Here is a 19849-nt window from a genome sequence, read left to right as displayed (position 1 = left end):
TTTTTCTTTTAGTTGTGTGAGGAGGCTAAGTTTATCCACCTATGCATCCATTTTGGCCAGAAGTTCTAATTTTTGATGAACCTCTAAACTGTTTTCCATAGTGGCTACACCAATTTATATTTCCGCCAACAATACACAAAAGTTTCCATGTCCTTGCCAATAGTTACCTCTCAGCTTTTTTGATTTGCATTTCTTTGATGCCTAGTGATGCTGAGCACCTTTTCATGTACCTGTTGAGCATTCATATGTCTTGGTTTGAAAAATATCTGTTCAGAGACACTTCTCCAGAGGAGAATAGAAGGCCAATAGACATGTGAAGCAATGCTCAATTCTACTAACTGTCAGAGAGATGAAAATTAAACCCACAATATGATACCACCTCACACACGTCAGACACCTCACACATCACATCAATAAAACTGCAAGTACTGGTGAGGATGTGGAGAAAAAGGAACTCTAGTGCACTGTTGGGGGAATGCAGACTGGTGTAGCCACTATGGAAAACAGTATGGAGTTCTCTCAAAGACTAAAAATGGACCTGCCTTATGACACAGTATTCCATTTCTGGGGATTTATCCAAAGAAACCCAAACACTAATTTGAAGCAATACATGCATCCCTATGTTCATCCCAGCATTATTTATAATAGCCAAGCTATAGAAGCAACCCAAGTGCCCATCAATAGAGGAATGGATAAAATAGCCACAGCACATACATCCAATGAAATATTACTTGGCCATAAACATTGATGAAATCTTATCATTTGCAACAGCATGGATGGACCTAGAGAGTATTATGCTCAGTGAAATAAGTCAGTAAGAGAAAGACAAAAGCCATATGATTTCACCTATATGTGAAATCTAAAGAACAAAACAAGTGAACAGACAAAATGGAAGTACACTCCTAGATACACAGAGAGAACTGGTGATTGCCAGAGGGGAGGGGGGATTGGGCACTGGGTGAAAGAGATGATGAGACTAAGAAGCACAAATTTGTAGTCACAAAAATGTCGAGGGAAGGTCAGTAAAGCATAGCAAACATAGTCAATAATATTGTGATAACTATGTATGGTGCCAGTTGGAGTACTGGAAATATCAAGCATGTAAAGAATATGATTGTCTAAGAACTAAGCTGCACACTCAAACCAATACATAATGAAAAATTAGTAGGTTGAAATCCTAATCCCCAATATGGTAGTATCAGGATCTAGTACTTCTGCAGGTAATTAGGTCATGAGGGTGGAGCCCTGGTGAATGAGGTTAGTGCCCTTATAGGAGGGACCCTCTCTCATCCCCTTTCCACCATGTGAAGATACAATGAGAAGATGGCAGTCTGTAACCCAGAAAAGGGCTCTCTTCAGAGCCTGACCGTGCTCGAACCTCATGTTGGACTTTCAGCCTCCAGACTGTGTGAAATATATTTCTGTTGTTCATAAGCCAGGAAAAAATAAAGAAAAATATCTATTCATTCTTCTGGTCACTTTTTTTTTGCTGTTGAGTTGTATGGATTCTATAAATATTTTGACTATTTATTCCTTATTGGATATATACTTTGCAAATATTTTTTTTATTCTGTATGTTGTCTTGTTATTTGTTAATGTTTTTCTTTGCAGTGCAAAGGCTTTATAGTTTGATGTAGTCACCTTGGGAAAGGCAGATACAGGAGTCATGTCTTTATGGCTTTCTGCTTATTCCAGTGTCCCCGCCATATGCTCCAGTCTCTCAGGTTGAAGACTAATATGAGAATTAGTGAAGGAAATTTTATTGAATGTGAGTGTAGAAATAGGATGTACATTCTTATGGTAGTGTTGGATTTTCAGTGGGAGTTAAGTATTTTAAAACTTAATAAGTAGTATAAAACATGAGTCATTACTGCATGTAACTCCACACATATGCACACACACACATAGGCACAAAGCTGCCCACATTTCTATGCTTTAAAAATTCTAGGAAGGCACCAGAAGCCATAAATCTATTCTGTGATTTTCTGAGGTTTGAGGAAATATATCAAAAGAAATATCTATTACTATATGATCATCCATTGTTATGTGGCCAACTCCCCAAGAGTGCAAACATTGGTCCTTTGGGGTCAAAAAGTGTGAGATGCTACAGTGATATGTGGCCCTTCATGGAGCCTCAGTACATGAAAAGATGTATGGTATATCGTTGGTGATATGTTTTCTTGTGGCAGTGCTACTTATCTACGATTTTTTAGAAAAATTAGAAAAAATACCTAATGTAGATTGTCGAGGGTCAGTAACATCAAAAAATTTGAAAAGCACTGGCATATGATTGGGAGGCTTGGCCCAAAGTGTCTGCTTTCCAGGACTCAGAGAAGGTCACAGATGTGTCACCTACTGGGACGTCTTGGTCAAATATTAATGCATCATAACCTCTTGCAAAAACTGTTCTGTGTGCTACAATTTCCTGAAATCCCTTATTTCCCTTGGTTAGGTTTTAAATGACTACTGAGGCTGAAAGATAAATTTAAGGTGAACAGAGAGAAAGAAGGAAGATTCACTGTGTATATGTCTACTCACTTGGAATCCTTCCCATGGGTGAGAGGTGGATCACAATGCAGACCCTGTGACTATTCCTAATGACCCTGATCTAAGCATGTGTTTCTTTTCTCTGCTTTTATGCAAAATGGTTCTTGAGTACTGGGAAAGGCGTTTCTTAGGCAGCTTTTTGGTACTGCTATGATTTGCCTTGAACTGTCTATGCATATATAGGCAAAGACTATAGTTTTACTCCAATTATAAAAGTCTTGGAGGTGAGATGGAAAGAGGAGATAGAGAGGAAAAAGAAAGTTCAAGTTAACATAAAATGAATTATCGTTGTGAATTTTGTGCAGATACAAACTGCACAAGTTCTTTTGAGATTAATTTCCGTGGGAAAACAAGTAGAATGGACCTGAGGATAAGAAATGCTTGGTCCATGTGTAGATTTGTCCATGTATATATCTGGCTTAAGATAAATTAAAATACTCCTTCTCTTTACAGTAATTGGTGAAATATACTGAAAATTCTGTATTTGAAATACAACATCAAGAAGTGATTTTAATAATCAATGGGACATAACTGTTCTGACAGAAAGCATGTATGAAATAAGTGCCCCCATATTCTATATATGAGCACATGTAGGGATAGAGGGATAAGCAATAGGGAATATTGATTGCATGCCTGATTAATGCCAGGACAGTGTTCACCATTGCAACTCTCATCCTCTCAACATTCATCCTGTTTCATTCTCATGACAACCTTGTTAGTAGACAAATTATTTTCATATTACAGGAAGTGAAAGCAAAGCAAAATATGTGGGTTTAAGAATCACAGATTCTACCAAAATAGCATTTAGGGTATTGATTGCAGTCTTATACCCCATATTTCTCCCAATCCACGAGCCTATAGTTATGTTGCTCATTACCCTCTCTTCCTTTTGTTCTCATGTTTCTCCTACCAGAGCTGAAGGGCTATGAGTATGTTTAGAAGTGACTGGAGAAAGAGCTCAGTGTCTCTTCCCCTCAGGCTAACAGTTTGAGAAAACCAAATCAGGTGGATTTCCAGTGTGAGTCTGAGTGTTCACCCCAGTTTACTACCCTCAGAATGTCCAAGTCTCCTCTTCAGTCTCTTCATGGCTGACTTCACCTCCTGGTTTCTCAGGGTATAGATCATGGGGTTCAGCATGGGAGTGATCACCGTGTTATTGATGGACACAGCCATGTCCATGGGCAGCGTAGTGAAGGGCCGGCAGTAGATATAAACACAAGGCACAAAGTGAAGAGTCACCACCAGGATGTGGGAGGTGCAGGTAGAGCGGGCCTTTTTCCGGCCCTCCCCAGAGTGAGATCTAAGTGTCACCAAAATGACAGTATAGGACCCTAGGAGCAGGAGGAACCACAGCAAGGTCACCAGCCCATTGTTAGAGATCATGAGAAGCTCTAGAGTGGAGGTGTCGGTGCAAGCCAGTTTAATCACCTGGGGCACATCACAGTAGAAGGCATCCAGGATGTTGGGGCCACAGAAGGGGAGTGGAAGCATCAGAATTATCTGGACGATTGAGTGCAAACCACCACCCACCCAGGAGGCTGCCACCAAAGTCACCCACACCTCTCTCCTCATAATTGTCACATAATGCAGGGGTTTAGTGATTGCAAGGTATCTGTCATAGGCCATCACAGACAGGAAGAAAATGTCTGCCCCACCAGCAAAGTGGAAGAAAAAGATCTGTGCCATGCAGCCATTGTAAGAGATGGTGTTCCTGTCTGACAAAAGATCTACCAGGAACTTGGGAACAGTGACTGATGAGAAAACAATGTCCAGGACTGATTTGTTCCTTAGGAGAAAGTACATAGGAGTGTGGAGGTGGGAGTCACAGGTCACGGTCACAACAATGAGGGCATTGCCCAGCAGGGTTGTTGCATATACAGCAAGGAAGAACACAAACAAGAAAAACTCCAGCTCCCGGAAGCGTGTGAGTTCCAGGAAGACAAATTCCCTCACGTGGGTGTGGTTACCCTGGCCCATGATAGGAATCACTCTCTTCCAGGTCTACATTGGGAGAAGACAGGTTAGGATTTGGAGTATGGTATCATGAGATGGCAACATCATTTATCATACATTGTTATAAAGCCCTTTCAAGCCTCCAAATGATTGTGACTCCTCAGAGCAATGATCTGGAAATTCTTTATTGCAAGGTTATTCTTTCCTACTGTACATACTGTGAGTTGGCAGGGAGAACCGTCACACTTCTGCATCCTTACTCTGACCACAGGGAGATGAGAGGACAATAGTCATTTGACTCTGGCTTACCTTAAGTACTGTAAGAGGAACTTCCTCATGCATGCAATTTGCAAAGCTTTCTAGGTTACCCAAGGTTTTCCCTTTAACATCTCATTTTGATGTTGATACTCATAATGTCTCTGTGGAGTTGTAGAGTGGTTATGATTATCTCCATTTTATATGGGGGGGACTGGAGCTCAGAGCAGTTAATGACTTGCCTCCATTATCATAATTGCAAAGTTAATAAGTGTCAAATCAAGGGGTTGAACCAAAATAATTTTTCTGACTTGACAAAGACTCCTTTCTTGACCAAATTTCATTAGGCTGCTCTGAGCTCTCTTCTCTACTAGAACTTGACCTTGGCCTTTCATGTCTTTCCTTGTTGAGTGCAGTTTTAGCCAGCATTCTGCTGAGTCAGTTTGGCAAGAAGCCCCTACCTTAGATTCTGATCAAGTTCCTCCCCCTCCACCCTTGATATCTAACTCCTAAGTTCTTGGCTTGCCTTTAGCAAGAATCCTACTGTTTATTTTTAAAAATATTGTTTTTATTATGCTATTATAGTTGTCTGATTTCCCCCCCTTTATTTCCCTCAGTACTGTACCTCCACTCCCACCATCATTCCCTTTACATTCAGAATTACAGTTGGTAGACAAGGTTTAAATAGTGAATTAAATGGTCTGCTTATTTAATCCTGACATTTTCCTTTAAAGGAAGAGGTTAATCAAGACCTCCTAAGTACTCCTCCCTGTCCTCTGAGACACGAGGACCTCACTCAGGCCTACAGGGCAGTAGGTAGCATGCAGAGCTTCAATCACTGTTCAGAGCACAGGGAAGTATCATGGACCAACTGATCATGATAGCGTCAGGACCTCAGAGGTGATTTAACCCCACCCTCTTCATGACTGCACTGAACAGAGAAGGATGTTTATTTTTCCCGGATCGGTCTATATACATTGGTGAAAGATGAAGAATTAAAATTTTTTATGCATTTTTTGTATTTTTTTTTGTTATGAGGTCATTTAAGACCTAGTCTTTAAACAAATTTCAGGTATACAATATGGTCATCTAGAGCTACATTCACTCATCCTGCTTAACTGACACTTGGTGCCCTTTGACCTTCACCTCCTCATTTTGCTCTCCTCCCAGGCCTGGTCATCACCATTCCACAGTCTGCTTCTGTGAGTGAAGGGCATTATGTCTAATGAAGTAAGCTAGATGCAGAGAGACTAATGCTGCATGATCTCATTTGTAAGCAGAATCTAACATAGTTGAACTCACAGAAAATAGAGAATTTTAACCAGGATTGTGGACACAAATTCTAGTGATTTTCTTTTATTTCTGTATTATAGCAAACTAGGTTCTTTCCAAATCAAGTACCTGGCCATCAGAGGACAAAATTCTTTTCTACACAGACGTCTATATGTCTAAGGACTCTCATATCCCACATCCTTTTTGATAATTCAGATTGTTAAGGTGACTGAAAATCAGTTCAATGATAGAAAGTAAGGATGTAGTCCTGGTATTTGAAGCAATGGAATTAGATGTGAAGACAACAGGATAGGAAAGAAGAGAGTAGACAAGATGAAAAAAATAGAGCACCTTTTTTCTGAAATAAAGGCATAATAAATCACCCTGCAACCAACTTATTTGTTACAGTTTTGAGGACAGGATCCATTCAGCTCCCCTCATTTGAGACCCCAAGGGAAACATTTGCTCTAGACCCAAGTGTCTTCCTCTTAGAGCATGACTGGGACATTTTTCTTCCTTTTGTCTTTCATCCACTTACAAACCTATGTGAGGCTTCACTTCCTACTGTGTATTTTTTCAACTGTGGTCCCTAAACAGTTTCTTACTTGCATTTTATTGTTTTATTGCACGTGTTTATTGTTCCTGCTGTCAGATCTCCCTACTCCTGTGTGGAAATCGATGCGAAACACATTGGTTACTAAGGCAGAGCCTGGTTTTCATAGGTGTATGGCAATCCGGCCTGTGGAGAATAGGCATTGGTGATGAAGACTCAGTCAGAATGGGGCACCAGCCTGGACAGCACAGCAGTCTTAGGAGGCAGGGGTTGGAAAGGACTGTGTAAAGTAGGGGTGAAGGGGTGGCATCAGGGGTCAGACTTCCAGAATGTGCAGGATGTGTGGGAGGTGAAGGGCCACAAAATTTATCCATAGCCCTCTCCAGTTTGCCTATTTGGGTCCTAATCACTGTTTTCAGATAATGCTGAACTCCACATTTTGTAAATGCATTTGTGTTTGCACCTTGAAGTCCAGACATAGATTTACTGCATCAAATGATGTGAATTTTATAATTTTAACTGATAATGAAGGCATCCAGTGGAGAACTGGGGACCAGGCAATTCATGTCTCCAGAGATGGAATCTAATTACTCTTGGCTTCTCTTTTAAATTCATATGATTCTCCTTTCTTCTCTGTCCACTCACCTTAGAGGTTTTAGACTCTCAGGCACCAGGTCAGGTCAGGACCAGATGGTGGCCCTTGTATCTTGAGACTTCAGGGTTGCATTTTGGAACCTAGAAGCAGCTTATTCAAAAGAACACAGCCTTTGAATTCAGGTTCAAGTGTTTTAGAGTTTTACCGTGTGACCCTGAGCAGCTCAACCGCTATGCACTCCAGAATCTTCTTCCATGGAGTGGGGAGTGTAAGGCTTGCTTTGCAGTGGGGAGTTACTTGTTATGACTTAGCATTTTTTTTTACTCTCTGTCATTATGTGTCTATTTGTTTCTGTTCCCTCCTCCAAAGGTAAACCCCTTAAAGGCAGGGATTTTGTTTGGTCAGGATTGTATACCCAGCTTCTATACAGCACATATTAGTTACCCAATAATTTTTATCAAAAAGGTGAATGATGAATGAATGTATGAATCAATGAATGATGGATGCCTGCTCTGCAATATTTACCCAACAAAGTACCTCTTCTCCTTTATTCCATCTCCAGCCTCACCTTGAACTCCCCCCTTTTGCCCCCTTATCCTGTTTTGTTGACAACTCAACAACAACTCAGATGTGAGCACATTGTAAACTTCAAAGCACTGTCAAAATGTAAAGTGTTAGTTCCACCGTAATGCTAATGTCATTTATACAAGTGTGTTTCTCTGCCTGCCCCCGCTAGCTTTTGATATTATTTTTAAAGAAAGGGGTGGTACCAATGGTTTTATTAAACATTGTAGGTGCTCAGTTAAAATTTATGGAATGAGTTTTAATACAATAAAAATCACCTTTAACTTGAATGTGTCTTCAGGCTTGACATTTTATGTGAAAGCAGGAGTTTTTAGTCAACTTAAGTCTTTCAGTTTTAAATGACATGTATAACAAGCCTTACACAAGGATATTTTACCTTTCAGGGATTGAAGACTGGACACTGTGGAAAGTACATAAGTATATGTTTGCCAAGCTAAAGTAGCCTGCTTTTGTGTCTTCAGGCTGACCTCACCTACCTTTGGGTTAGAAAGGCAAGCCTGGAGGGCTCCCCATCTTCATGGCTCTGTTCTTCCTCACCCAGACACAGGCACTGTCCACACTGCTCTCTGAGACACTGAGTGGAAGTCTAATAGTATAATAATCAGCATGGGGAATTTGTCAGCTATTTGTAGGAAAAATAATTTTCAAATAGGACGATGGCAGTTGCAGGTGCCATGGGAGTTATTAAGAAGTTGCTAAGCGACACGTGTAAATATTGGGATTTTCCCATCTAACTTCTGTTTTCTTTTATTTTAATCATTGTTCAAGTACAGTTTTCTCCCTTTTACTCCCAACCCAGCCCACCCACCCAACCCTCCCCACTACCCTCCCATCACCACCCTCCCCCTAGTTTTTGTCCATGTGTCCTTTAAATTTGTTCCTGTAAACCCTTCTCATTCTCCCCTGAAATTCCCTCTTCTCTCCCCTCTGGTCACTGTCAGTCTGTCCTCTATATCAGTGTCTTTGGTTATATTTTGCTTGTTTCTTTGTTTTGTTGTTTAGGTTCCTGTTAAAGGTGAGATCATATGGTATTTGTCTTTCACTGCCTGGCTTGTTTCACTTAGCATAATGGTTTCCAGCTCCATCCAAGCTGTTGCAAAGGGTAGGAGCTCCTTCTTTCTTTCTGCTGCATAGAATTCCATTGTGTAAATGTACCATAGCTTTTTGATCGATTCATTTACTGATGGGCATCTAGGTTGCTTCCAGCACCTAGCTATTGTCAATTGTGCTGCTCTGAACATTGGGATGCATAGGTTCTTTTGTATTGGTGTTTTAGTATTCTTAGGATATAGTCCCAGCAGTGGAATTGCTGGGTCAAAAGGCAGATCCATTTTCAGTTTTCTGAGGAAGTTCCATACTGCTTTCCATAGTGGTTGTACCAGTCTACAATCCCACCAATAGTGCAGTAGGGTCCCCTTTTCTCCACAACCTCTCCAACACTTGTTTGTTGCTTTGTTTATGATGGCCTGGTGTGAAGTGGTATCTCATTGCAGTTTTAATTTGCATCTCTCTGATAGCTAGCGATATTGAACATCATTTCATGTGTCTTTGGATTTTCTGTATGTCCTCCTTGGAGAAGTGTGTGTTCAAGTCTTTTGCCCATTTTTTAATTGGGTTCCTTGTCTTCTTAGAGTGTAGTCGTGTAAGTTCTTTATATATTTTGGAGATTAAACCCTTGTCTGAGGTGTCATTGGCAAATATGTTTTCCCATACAGTTGGTTCTCTTTTTATTTTGATACTGTTTTCTTTAGCTGTGCAGAAGCTTTTTATTTTGATGAGGTGCCATTTGTTTATTCTTTCCTTTATGTCCCTTGCTCTAGGGCACATGTTAGTAAAAAAGTTTCTGTGTGAAATATCTGAGATTTTCCTACCTATGTTCTCTTCTAGGACTTTAATGTCATCTAACTTCTGATTACTGCTTTCTGTTCCACTGTGATCTGAGAGCTTACTGTGTGTAATTTGTGAGGGTGAGTTTTGTGGCCCAGAATGTGGTCTATCTTGGTGAACATTTCATGTGAACTGGAGAAGAATGTGCATCCTGCTGTGGTTGGATAAAATATAAACATCAATTAGATCCAGTTGATTAATGTTGCTATTCAGTTCAACTGCACTGTTATTGATTTTCTGCCTAGTGGATTGGTCAGTCACTGATTGAGTGGTGTCAAAGTCTCCAGCATAATAGTGGATTTGCCTATTTCTCCTATTTCTATCAGTTTTTGCCTTGCATATTTTGACACTCTGTTGTGAAGTGCACACACATTAAGGATTGTTATGTTTTCTCAGAGAACTGACCTTTCTATTGTTATCATTATAAAGACCATACCTTCATCTCTGATGATCTTCTTTGGTCTGACATCTGTTTTATGTCAAATCAGTATATCCACTCCAGCTTTCTTTCTGTTTATCTTTCTTCATTGCATTAGTTTTAATTGCAGTGTATTTTTATATGCAAAGTGTGTTTTTTTCTATAAAAAGTGTATGTTTTCTAACGTATAGTTGGGTCTTGAATTCACTTTGTAGTCTCTGTCTTTTAATTGGTGTGTTTAGACTACTTGCATGATCAGGTGGCTTAAAAAGTCAATTAAGGGACTCTGTTTTATCACTCTTCTATTTTGTCCTTAAAAATTAAGTTTAGAGACTAGCCCTGAGAAGAACAGTCAAAGTTGAAGGGTAAGAGTTCTTAGCACCATAAATTCAATTTTCTTCTAGATAAGTTGACTCCAGAAGAAAAGGAGCAAGAAGGATATCCTGCAGTGAATGTTACTCTAGAAACAAATCGGAATGATATATCATCAGGGATTTTTGATTGAAATCCCTGAATTGTTACTGTGAAAGGTGTACCAATTCCTTGAACTTAGAAGAGGAGATATTTTTCCTTGAGCTGTAAATTACAGAAATTACATATATGTATATAATTTAATTCCCACAGCTATTTTGCAGAATAGATATGAAAATTAAATCAACCTTGAAAGAGTAGTATCCCCTTGGTAGATTTAGAGACTGAGGATGTGAGAGCAAAAGTGACATCCCCAGATTGTCAGAGTTGGCAAGTTTTGGTGCTGGGATTTGAACCTTGATCATCTGAGAAATAGCTTTGTGCTGACTGTGTCAAACAGCAGCCATGAAGCGTCTGGCAAGATGCTCTGTGACTAGCAGGCACTCGATCAGTGTTAATTTCTTTATGTATATTGTGGGTGAATGGTGGGGAGTGTCTTGGGAATGATCCTTCAATTAGACAATGATACTAAAACCAATGAAACAGATAAGATTGTATTTGTGTGCAAGACCCAGAATGTTGTACACATATTACATCATGGAATTAGCTCTTGCCAGTTTCAAATGTCTTAATATTTATGGGCTTGACCATTTGGGTTGCCAGTTTTGGTTTGACAGGTGTCTTTGCTGTGAAAGTGAGATGGTACAAATTTATGTCAACGTTGTATAAACAGACCCCAGTCACATTGTGAGGTTCCTGAAGTCTGTCTGTGAGAGCGCCCTCTTCTGGTCTGAGACTTGTCCTGGGTGTTCTCTTCCTTAAGCCTCTCACTTTCTAGATTCTTACTGTTCTAATGACTATGAAACTTGAAGACAAAGTAATGTCTTTTTAAAAGGAATGTTTGGCCTTGTAAAAGGAGGACAGCTTTAAAGTAACAGATGAGTTTCAGGTGGTTGAATCCCAGGCATGAGCATGCAAATCAGGGAAACTTTTGGAGGTCAGGGACCTCCTTCCTGTTTAGAATGTATGTCACTTCCTAATTCTTTGGGTAAGGGGTTGAGAGCAAGAAGTCTCCTGATGACTTTTTTTTTTCTAATTACTCTTTCTGGAAGCAAGACTGGAAACAAAACTTGACACTTGAGGCTTATCTCATGTGTTAAAAATAATAATCTGGTCTGGTCTGATGAGATTGAAGTTGTCTCTTACCCACTTTATCTATTTATTTTTAATTTTTAAAAACTTATTGACTTTACTGGGGTGACAGTGGGGTGACTATATCAGTTTTAGGTATACAATTCAATAATGCATCATCTGTATATTGTGTTGTGTGTTCACTACTGCAAGATCTCCTGCCTACTTTAAATATCATTCTTAAGTATTTAATGAACGCTCTTCATTCTTTTTTGCTCAGGAAATACTGATTTCTGCTCGTTCTAAACCACCATGGCTGACCCAGTTTTAGTCAACTTTGGTGTTGCTTCTCTTCTCCTCCCATGTAGTCCTTCTATCCCATAGTGGTGCTGATGGGCTTAGCGTAAATTTTGATCTTTTCAATTCAGTAAGTTGTCATATAATTAGAAAAAAACCGTCTAGTTCTAAATGTATATATTTCTCTTAGTTCTATTACCTAAAGTAGTGGATTGTTTTTATAATGCATTGAAATTCCTTTCTCAAAATCGAATATGTCAAATAATATAGCTTTTTGTATTTAGCTCTTATTTTAGATTCTCATAATAAAGATGTATAAATATAAGAAATTTCTAACTTTGTTGTTAATCTGGTTTTATCTTCAAGTCAGCAAGTCTAAAATGCCATAAGAACCCAAGTCCAAAGGAAACTTGAGACTCCTCTGATTCAACCTCTTCATTTTTCAGTTAAGAAAATGAGGATCCAATGAGTTGAAGTGACTTTTCCACCATCCCTAGAAAGTTAGCAATGGAATATGGATAAAACTTGGATTCCTGCCTCCTCATCACTCTCTTCTCTGTTAGACTGATTCTCCACTGCTCAGCAGGATATAGAATGTAGAGGTTTCAAACAGCCCCACGAGATTATCACAGACCAACTTTCTCTGAGAAGACTTTGCCTAGCAGGTGGCTGGGACAACAGTTGATTTGGTGTTACCTGTTCATATCATCTTCCAGGGAACATCCTCTCACATAGTGGCAAACAAAATCTAACTGATCACAAGATTTCTTCTTTCCTTTATGTAGGAAGCAGGTCTATTGCTGTAGGAAGGAACCACACACTTGTGACAAAATTTATCCTCCTAGGTTTTTCAGATCACCCACAAATGAAGATTTTCTTTTTTGTGTTATTTCTTGGGATTTACCTCCTGACCCTAGCCTGGAACCTGAGCCTCATCACCCTCATCAGGATAGATTCCTACCTCTACACATCCATGTACTTCTTCCTCAGTCACCTGTCCTTCCTAGATATCTGCTATGTGTCTTCCACAACTCCCAAGATGTTGTCTGGCATCATCACAAAGCAGCAAACCATTTCCTTTGTTGGCTGTGCCACACAGTACTTCATTTTCTGTGGAATGGGGCTCACAGAATGCTTTCTTTTGGCAGCCATGGCGTATGATCGGTATGCTGCAGTCTGCAACCCCTTGCTCTACATGGCCCTCATATCCTATACACTCTGTTGGAACATGGTGGCAGGAGCCTATGTGGGTGGGTTCCTTTGTTCTCTCATTGAAACATACTCTGTCTATCAGCATGATTTCTGTGGGCCCAACTTGATCAACCACTTCTTCTGTGACTTTCCTCCAGTCTTGGTTCTGTCATGCTCTGATACCTTCAGCAGCCAGGTGCTGAACTTCATTGTGGGTGTTGTTGCTGGAGTGGTGTCTGTGCTTGTGATCCTCATCTCTTATGGTAACATTGTTGCTGCTGTCCTGAAGACCAAAGCTGTCAAAGGCAGGACCAAGGCCTTCCACACCTGTGCCTCTCACCTGACTGCTGTGACCCTCTTCTATGGTTCTGGTCTCTTCATGTACATGCGATCCAGTTCCAGCTACTCCCTAAACCAGGACAAGGTAGTGTCTGTATTCTATGCTCTAGTGATCCCTATGGCCAACCCCATCATCTACAGTCCTAAGAATAAGGATATTAAAGATGCCAGAAGGCAATCTGTGGAAAGGTATGGCATGCTTTCTCACAGGCATTCATTTTTCTGACCCTGAGCTAGTGATTACAATAAAGTATGAGCTACATCAGTTGTGCAGACTTTCACGTGCTTTTGGACTAGTCAATCTACACAATAATTTTTTCTGGTCAGACTGTTTCCAATATTCCCCTAACCAGTTTACCTATTGGTTACTGGAAAACAATTTGGCCAGTTTTGGTTTCTGGAACAAACAGCATAGATTGAGATTCTAAATATTCAATTTAGCACACAACTTTACTATGGCAAAGACTGAATAACCTAAACATTAAAATAGAGTTTGTGTGTGTAGGAGGAAGACATCGAAAAAATGTTAGTCCAGCATTCAGGGTGGTGAGTCTTAAGGTAGGTTAATGATACACAGCATGGTAACCTGAGGAGGGAGACACTTTTTCTAAAACAGCTGCCTTCCCCTCTCATGAGGTTCTAGTTTGCTTCTCTTAGAGCACAGGAGCAGGCAGCTTCCCTGTGCTGAGAATCATGGCAATGAGGAGTCTGGTGACTCCTGGGGTATAGTACTGACTGCTGAGATGTATTAGCAGGACAGAGATGAAAAATTTCTGATTAAGGTCTTCATGACCACACAAATAGAACAACCTCTAGGCTAATTCAATCAGCTCTACAAAAAGTGGTCTCTGTAATGATTTGAAGAAAACCAGGGAATCATCATTTAAGTCCAAAGTAATGGCTTTCTAAACAGCACTCAACAGTTTCTTAGGGAGCTAGAGAAGAGGAGCACACCTTCACTTGGGATGAAGGGTTCTGTTTTCAGCAGTTTTGTGATAAGTGCTAGAGGAGAACTTAGTCAAGGAACTTAAGAGAGTGATTGTTCTCAGAAGTTATGTGTCTTTAAACCATCAGTGGAAATCTGGAATCCATTTATTCAGCTGTGGCTTCTCTTAGCTATGCAGTAAATAAGTGAGTAATTAAGTATCTGCCTATAAGTCCTTGGGCAAGTCATTGGGGTTTGTGTACCTTAGTTCTTCATCTGTAAAATAGGAATAATATGGGCTTATTGTGAAGAAAATGAGTCAGCAAATGTGAAACACTTAGAATAGTGTTTTGTGTATATAACAAATGTTAAAGAAGTGATATCATTATTATTATTATTATTATTTAATGACTTATCACCATGGGAGTCAAAGAAATAGAAAACACTTCCTTAGTTTGGTAGGGAATGTGATCTTCATAATGGCTTTCATGCATTGGGAAGTGAATGTGCAGACTACAGAAAAGAGTGGTTAAGAATTCACTGTGCTCTTAAGTCAGGAGACCTGTGGTTATTGATCTCCTTGCTGCCATTTTGCAGACACGTGAATTTATGTAAGTTACTTATAAGCACTATTTTCCTCACCTGTAAAGGGAGAATAAATATTGTGTCTACCTCATAGAATTCATACAATTAAAGGAGAATATGCATGAAAAGGGCTTTAGCTTAGTGTCTGGCCTTAGTCAATTTTGTATACATCAAACAAAATCCAGGTTAATGTGCTAAAGAGAGACAAATTATGTATGTTTGACTGTCAACTCAAATTGGGACATAATGGTCTCAGTAGAGGGTATGCCTGTACCTCTCACCTGTACTACTTCCTTTGCCTATAAAAAGCAGTTCTTACGGAAATAGAAACAACTCAAGTTCAAAGGAGTTCTCACAGGTGCACATGTAGCCAGGAAATCCACCCTGGACCCATCAGCAAATCCCACTGGCTTGACCTTCACAGTTTTCAAAAAATCTCATCACCTCCCCCATTACCACCCTAAGTCATGTCTGTATTATTTCTTTCCTGGGACTATTTCAGTAGTCTCTTAGTTTTTCTCTTGTGTTTATCTTTACCCGTCATTAGTATATTTATAACTGAGCCCCTGAAATTCTGTGAAAACAAGCACCATTATCCTGCTCTTTAAAGCCTATAAATAGTGTATGCACATATTAAGTTGCACCTCTTAAATATATGCCATTTCTATTGGCCAGTTATACCTCAATAGAGCGGGGGAAAAAAACTCCACAACAATTACACTGTGATAAAATTGTTTGAGTGTATTTTCATTTGGTTTTCTTAATTTCTTCCAAGTCTTCATTGCAACAATACATACCTCTCTGGCCAACAGTTGATTTCTCTACTTTCTTTTGTAACATGAAACCCATATTTTTACATTATTATTTCATGCTGTTCATAATTTTTGAAAGTCATGTGTATCTTAGCAGAAATATAAAAATCAACTAGAAATGTTTTAGTAAATACTGTTTATTTGATGGACAAACATTTTCAAAGATGGTAAGAAGGAGAACAAAAAGGAGAAAAGAAATCCTCTAAAGTTTTTCAGAAAGCACAAGTCTTCTCGTCAGTCTCCTCATGGCTGACTTCATCTCCTGGTTCCTCAGAGTGTAGATCAAGGGGTTCAGCAGAGGGGAAATGACAGTGAAGGTGACAGAGATGACCTTATCTGGGGGGAGGGCAGTGAAGGGCCTGGCATAGACATAGATGCAGGGCACAAAGTGTAGGGTCACCACAGTGATGTGGGCTGTGCAGGTGGAGATGGCTTTCCTCCTTCCCTCCCCTGCCTGAGACCTCAGCATCATTAGGATGACTGTGTAGGACACCAGGAGGAAGAAGAACCAGAGGGTAGTGAGCAAGCCATTGTTTGAAATCATGAGAAGTTCAAGGGCAAAGGTGTCTATACAGCCGAGGTTGAGGACCTGCGGGACATCACAGTAGAAGGTGTCGAGAACACTGGGTCCACAGAAGGGGAGTGGGAGCAGCAGAGAAATCTGGACGATGGAGTGGACAAAGCCCCCCACCCAGGAGGCTGCAATCAGAGCAGTGCAGCGCCCCCTACTCATGATGTTCACATAGTGCAGGGGCTTGTAGATGGCCACATACCGATCTAATGCCATCACTGACAAAGAAAATACATCCACCCCTCCAACAAGGTGGAAGAAAAACATCTGGGTGAAGCAGCCATTAAAGGAGACGGTCTTTCTCTGTGACAGAAGGTCCGCCAGAACCTTGGGAGCTGTGATGGAGGAAAAGCAGATGTCGGCCATAGATAGATTACGGAGCAAGAAGTACATGGGGATGTGAAGACGAGACTCACAGGTCACTGTCACCAGGATGAGGAGGTTTCCCAGCAGAGTTGTCACATACACCAAAAGCAGGAAAAGAAAGAAAATTAAACTCAGGTCTTGATTCTGGGTGAGGCCAAGGAAAATAAATTCTTTCACTCTGGTGTCGTTTTGTGGCTCCATGGAGTCATCTTTTCTGTCTCTCTTGTGTTTCCAGGTACTTCGTATGGAGAGCTACTACTTGTCTATTTCTTGTTTCCTTCCTATGCACTAAGAATGCAGTTCAGAATGCTGCCCATGTGGCTGTACTGTGTGCAATTATTTGGAGTTGTGCAAACTTCTGAGATTGCTGTCAGTTTGGTGATCCTGTAAAATTATCACATGCAGAGTCAATAATTCTTTTTCTATAAAACTGTTTTGGAGAGAATGAACATTTATGTTAAGTAGTGACCTTTACATAGCATATTTTAATCACCTTATTTTTATTTTAAAATTTTATTATTTTTATTTCACATATACTCATTGAATGTCAGGAACTGTCTGAAGTATTAAATACAATGATATGGAAGACACAGTTCCATCCATTGTACGTTTATAGTCCATGAGTTTAATATTTGTATTAGCAAATATTCTATTCACTTTAACAGGGTTTTATGTTGCTAAAGAAAAGGATGTTATTCTGTTTCTTGTTCCAACATTGCTGTGACATGAATCAGTTTCTTTGCTCTTGATTCTTTATTGTTGAATTTCTTAAAATTACAGCCTATTATTCCATGTAACTTGTCACTGTAATTACTTTGTACTGATTTGATTATTTGCTTAATTACGTGATCACAAGGATAATTTTCTATTGGGATACAGATTGAAATGATGTGTAAATCCAGATCTCAAAGTATATCATCAATTTTTCTGTGTTACAGTTAAAACACAAACATGAAAGCTACCCTCTTAACAGATTTCAAGTGCATGGTTCTGTATTGTTAACTACAACCACAGGGCTGTGCAGCAGACCTCTAGAACCTCATCCATCTTGTATAACTGACGTGATCCTCGCTCGAGTGTAGGGGACAGAATGAAGACAGTGACCTGCTCCTGAGAAGTGGCCCCTACTGTGTCAGTCATGCTCTCTGCCTCTTTCCCTTTGTGGGACAGAAACAGGAGAGTGAAGGCATCACATGGCAGAGGGAGACCCTGGTATCATTAGAACCACGTCCTTTTAAAAAACCAGCTATTATTGATCCTTCTTAGGAATTTCATAGTTACTATTTGTTCTGCCTTATACTTAAGAAGTGAACATTTCTAGCAGTATCCCAATGTACATGGACAAATTGGACCACATTTTCAAGGCACTCACAGCTTATCCAAAGTGGATGGTTTGTGTAAATTGATGAATATAATGTATGACAAAATGTGAAATGTGTCATGATAGAAGTAGAGGTAGATTTGGGTGGGATAGGAGGTGTGATAGGAAATATCATGGTTTCCAGCAGTAACAAAAGTGACTATTTTCCGAGTGCTGACACAGATGACAGTGTAGTGATGCCCAGAGGGAAGGGGCAATGGGGGCTGGGCGGAGGTGGGCAGAGGTGGGGGAAAATGGGGGCATCTGTATTAATATCAACAATAAAAAGAAAGTTTAAAACAAGAAGCTGGAAAAGTTGTTTTCTTTAATTTCCTTTTGTAAGTATTAATGCTATTCTTGTTTTGCACATGGAACATGTTATGAATCTGTGTTGGCCTGAAGGGAAGGGAGAGGTGGAAGTAGGAAGGCAGAAACTGTTGTCTTTCCCCCTCAGCCTTCTATGTGTAGACAGGGGCTAATTTCGTGTCATAAGAATGTTTGCTAAGGTCTGTCTGACGATAAGAATTAGGCAGACATAGGCTCTGGAAACCCAGCTGACACTGATTTTAGTCTGAAGCAACCTCACCAATAAGAAAGTCAAAGTGTCACAAATTTGTGATGCCTTCTCGCACATTGAATGGACCACATTTCTGAATCCCTCTGAACACAATGTCTTTCTTCCCAATGGATAACACTCACCTGTGCTGTGTCCATCACTGAGACCATCTTTGCTATGAAGCATTTAATATACTACCTGGAAAATAGCAAAGTCAAACTATTTATACATCATGCAAACAAGGACATCTCAATTTCACTATGCATAACCTTCACCCTTAGCTAGATGTTGAATGTCTTTACCTGATTTCTTGGGTCCTGAAACTCCAGCCACAAGAGGTGTGCTGTAAGGTACAGTGCAGAACAGAACACTGGTGACATGAATTCTTGAAAATTTTGTTTCTGAAGGTAAAGCCTTTTGGAACACTGAATATCTTAGCATCTTTGCCTACCTGTCAGGAGAGAAAAGGCAGGTCCACAGAATCTCCTCTTCAAGAACTTCCACTGTAGCCCTATCTTATATACAAGTCTGTCAGTCTCACGCCCAATACAGGAATTACAAAGGGAATATTATTGGACTAGGAAGTGCGAGTCAAGTGTCTGATTCTGCTATTGGTGATGAAGTTTCAATGGGAGTTATTAAAAGTTACTGAGACTTTCACAGATGTGCAGGTGCACACGCATGCACATACACATGGACACATTTTTTTAGCTGTCCACATTATTTAGAGGCAGTATAAGATACTCTCTTACCCATGCCTCAATGAGAATGCCATGAAAACCTGCCAAATTTTGTTCCCAAGAGATGACAAGGGTCCAATTTTCATGGCTTGCTAGGCTCAGAGGACACCACATACACATGAGTTTCAATTAGATTGCCAAAAACTAGATGAAGCAAACTCGACCTGAGATCCTTTGCCACCAGCTCAGTTTCTAATTATACACACGGTGATTGAGGTCTCACGAATGCTCCTGTCTTCACATGCAAAGCAACATGTGAAGACAGGACATCATAACCATGTCCTTGCTTATGTTTGCAGATGTTTGGGAAATGCACATTTTTCCTGTTTCCCACAATTTACTCACATGGAGTCTCTCAACTGGGATATAGCTAGATAAATTGTGCAGACAGCCTATACAATTACAGTAGTTATATAAAATTAACTCAACTTATTAAATTGTTTCATCTTGTATAGAATGTATACAATACATGCCACTCCACTGTTGGCAGAGTAATGATG

General features: G+C 40.0%; 3 protein-coding genes across 3 annotated transcripts; 1 reads left to right on the top strand and 2 right to left on the bottom strand.

The window, feature by feature from the left end:
• Positions 1–3579: 3579 nt before the first annotated feature.
• Positions 3580–4524, bottom strand: LOC114500260 (olfactory receptor 4D6-like). The gene has a single exon (XM_028516904.1). It carries the CDS (start codon positions 4522–4524, stop codon positions 3580–3582), a length of 945 nt encoding a protein of 314 aa, XP_028372705.1.
• A 3892-nt stretch (positions 4525–8416) lies between these two features.
• On the top strand, positions 8417–13671 carry LOC114499112 (olfactory receptor 5A2-like). The gene is given in 3 exon segments (XM_028515064.1): positions 8417–8429; positions 12690–13640; positions 13643–13671. Coding segments are annotated over 3 exon segments (993 nt in total).
• A 2287-nt stretch (positions 13672–15958) lies between these two features.
• Positions 15959–19087, bottom strand: LOC114500252 (olfactory receptor 4D11-like). Its single transcript, XM_028516897.2, has 3 exons — positions 18912–19087; positions 18753–18807; positions 15959–17109 (listed from the first exon to the last, which is right to left on the bottom strand). Exon 3 carries the CDS (start codon positions 16892–16894, stop codon positions 15959–15961), a length of 936 nt encoding a protein of 311 aa, XP_028372698.1. The 5' UTR covers positions 16895–17109; positions 18753–18807; positions 18912–19087.
• Positions 19088–19849: the final 762 nt, after the last annotated feature.

This window comes from Phyllostomus discolor, chromosome 6, assembly GCF_004126475.2.
Source record: "Phyllostomus discolor isolate MPI-MPIP mPhyDis1 chromosome 6, mPhyDis1.pri.v3, whole genome shotgun sequence".
In the NCBI taxonomy this organism is placed as follows: domain Eukaryota; kingdom Metazoa; phylum Chordata; class Mammalia; order Chiroptera; family Phyllostomidae; genus Phyllostomus; species Phyllostomus discolor.
Note: the sequence above shows the minus strand (reverse complement) of the source record. Positions and strands in the feature narration are given on the sequence as shown.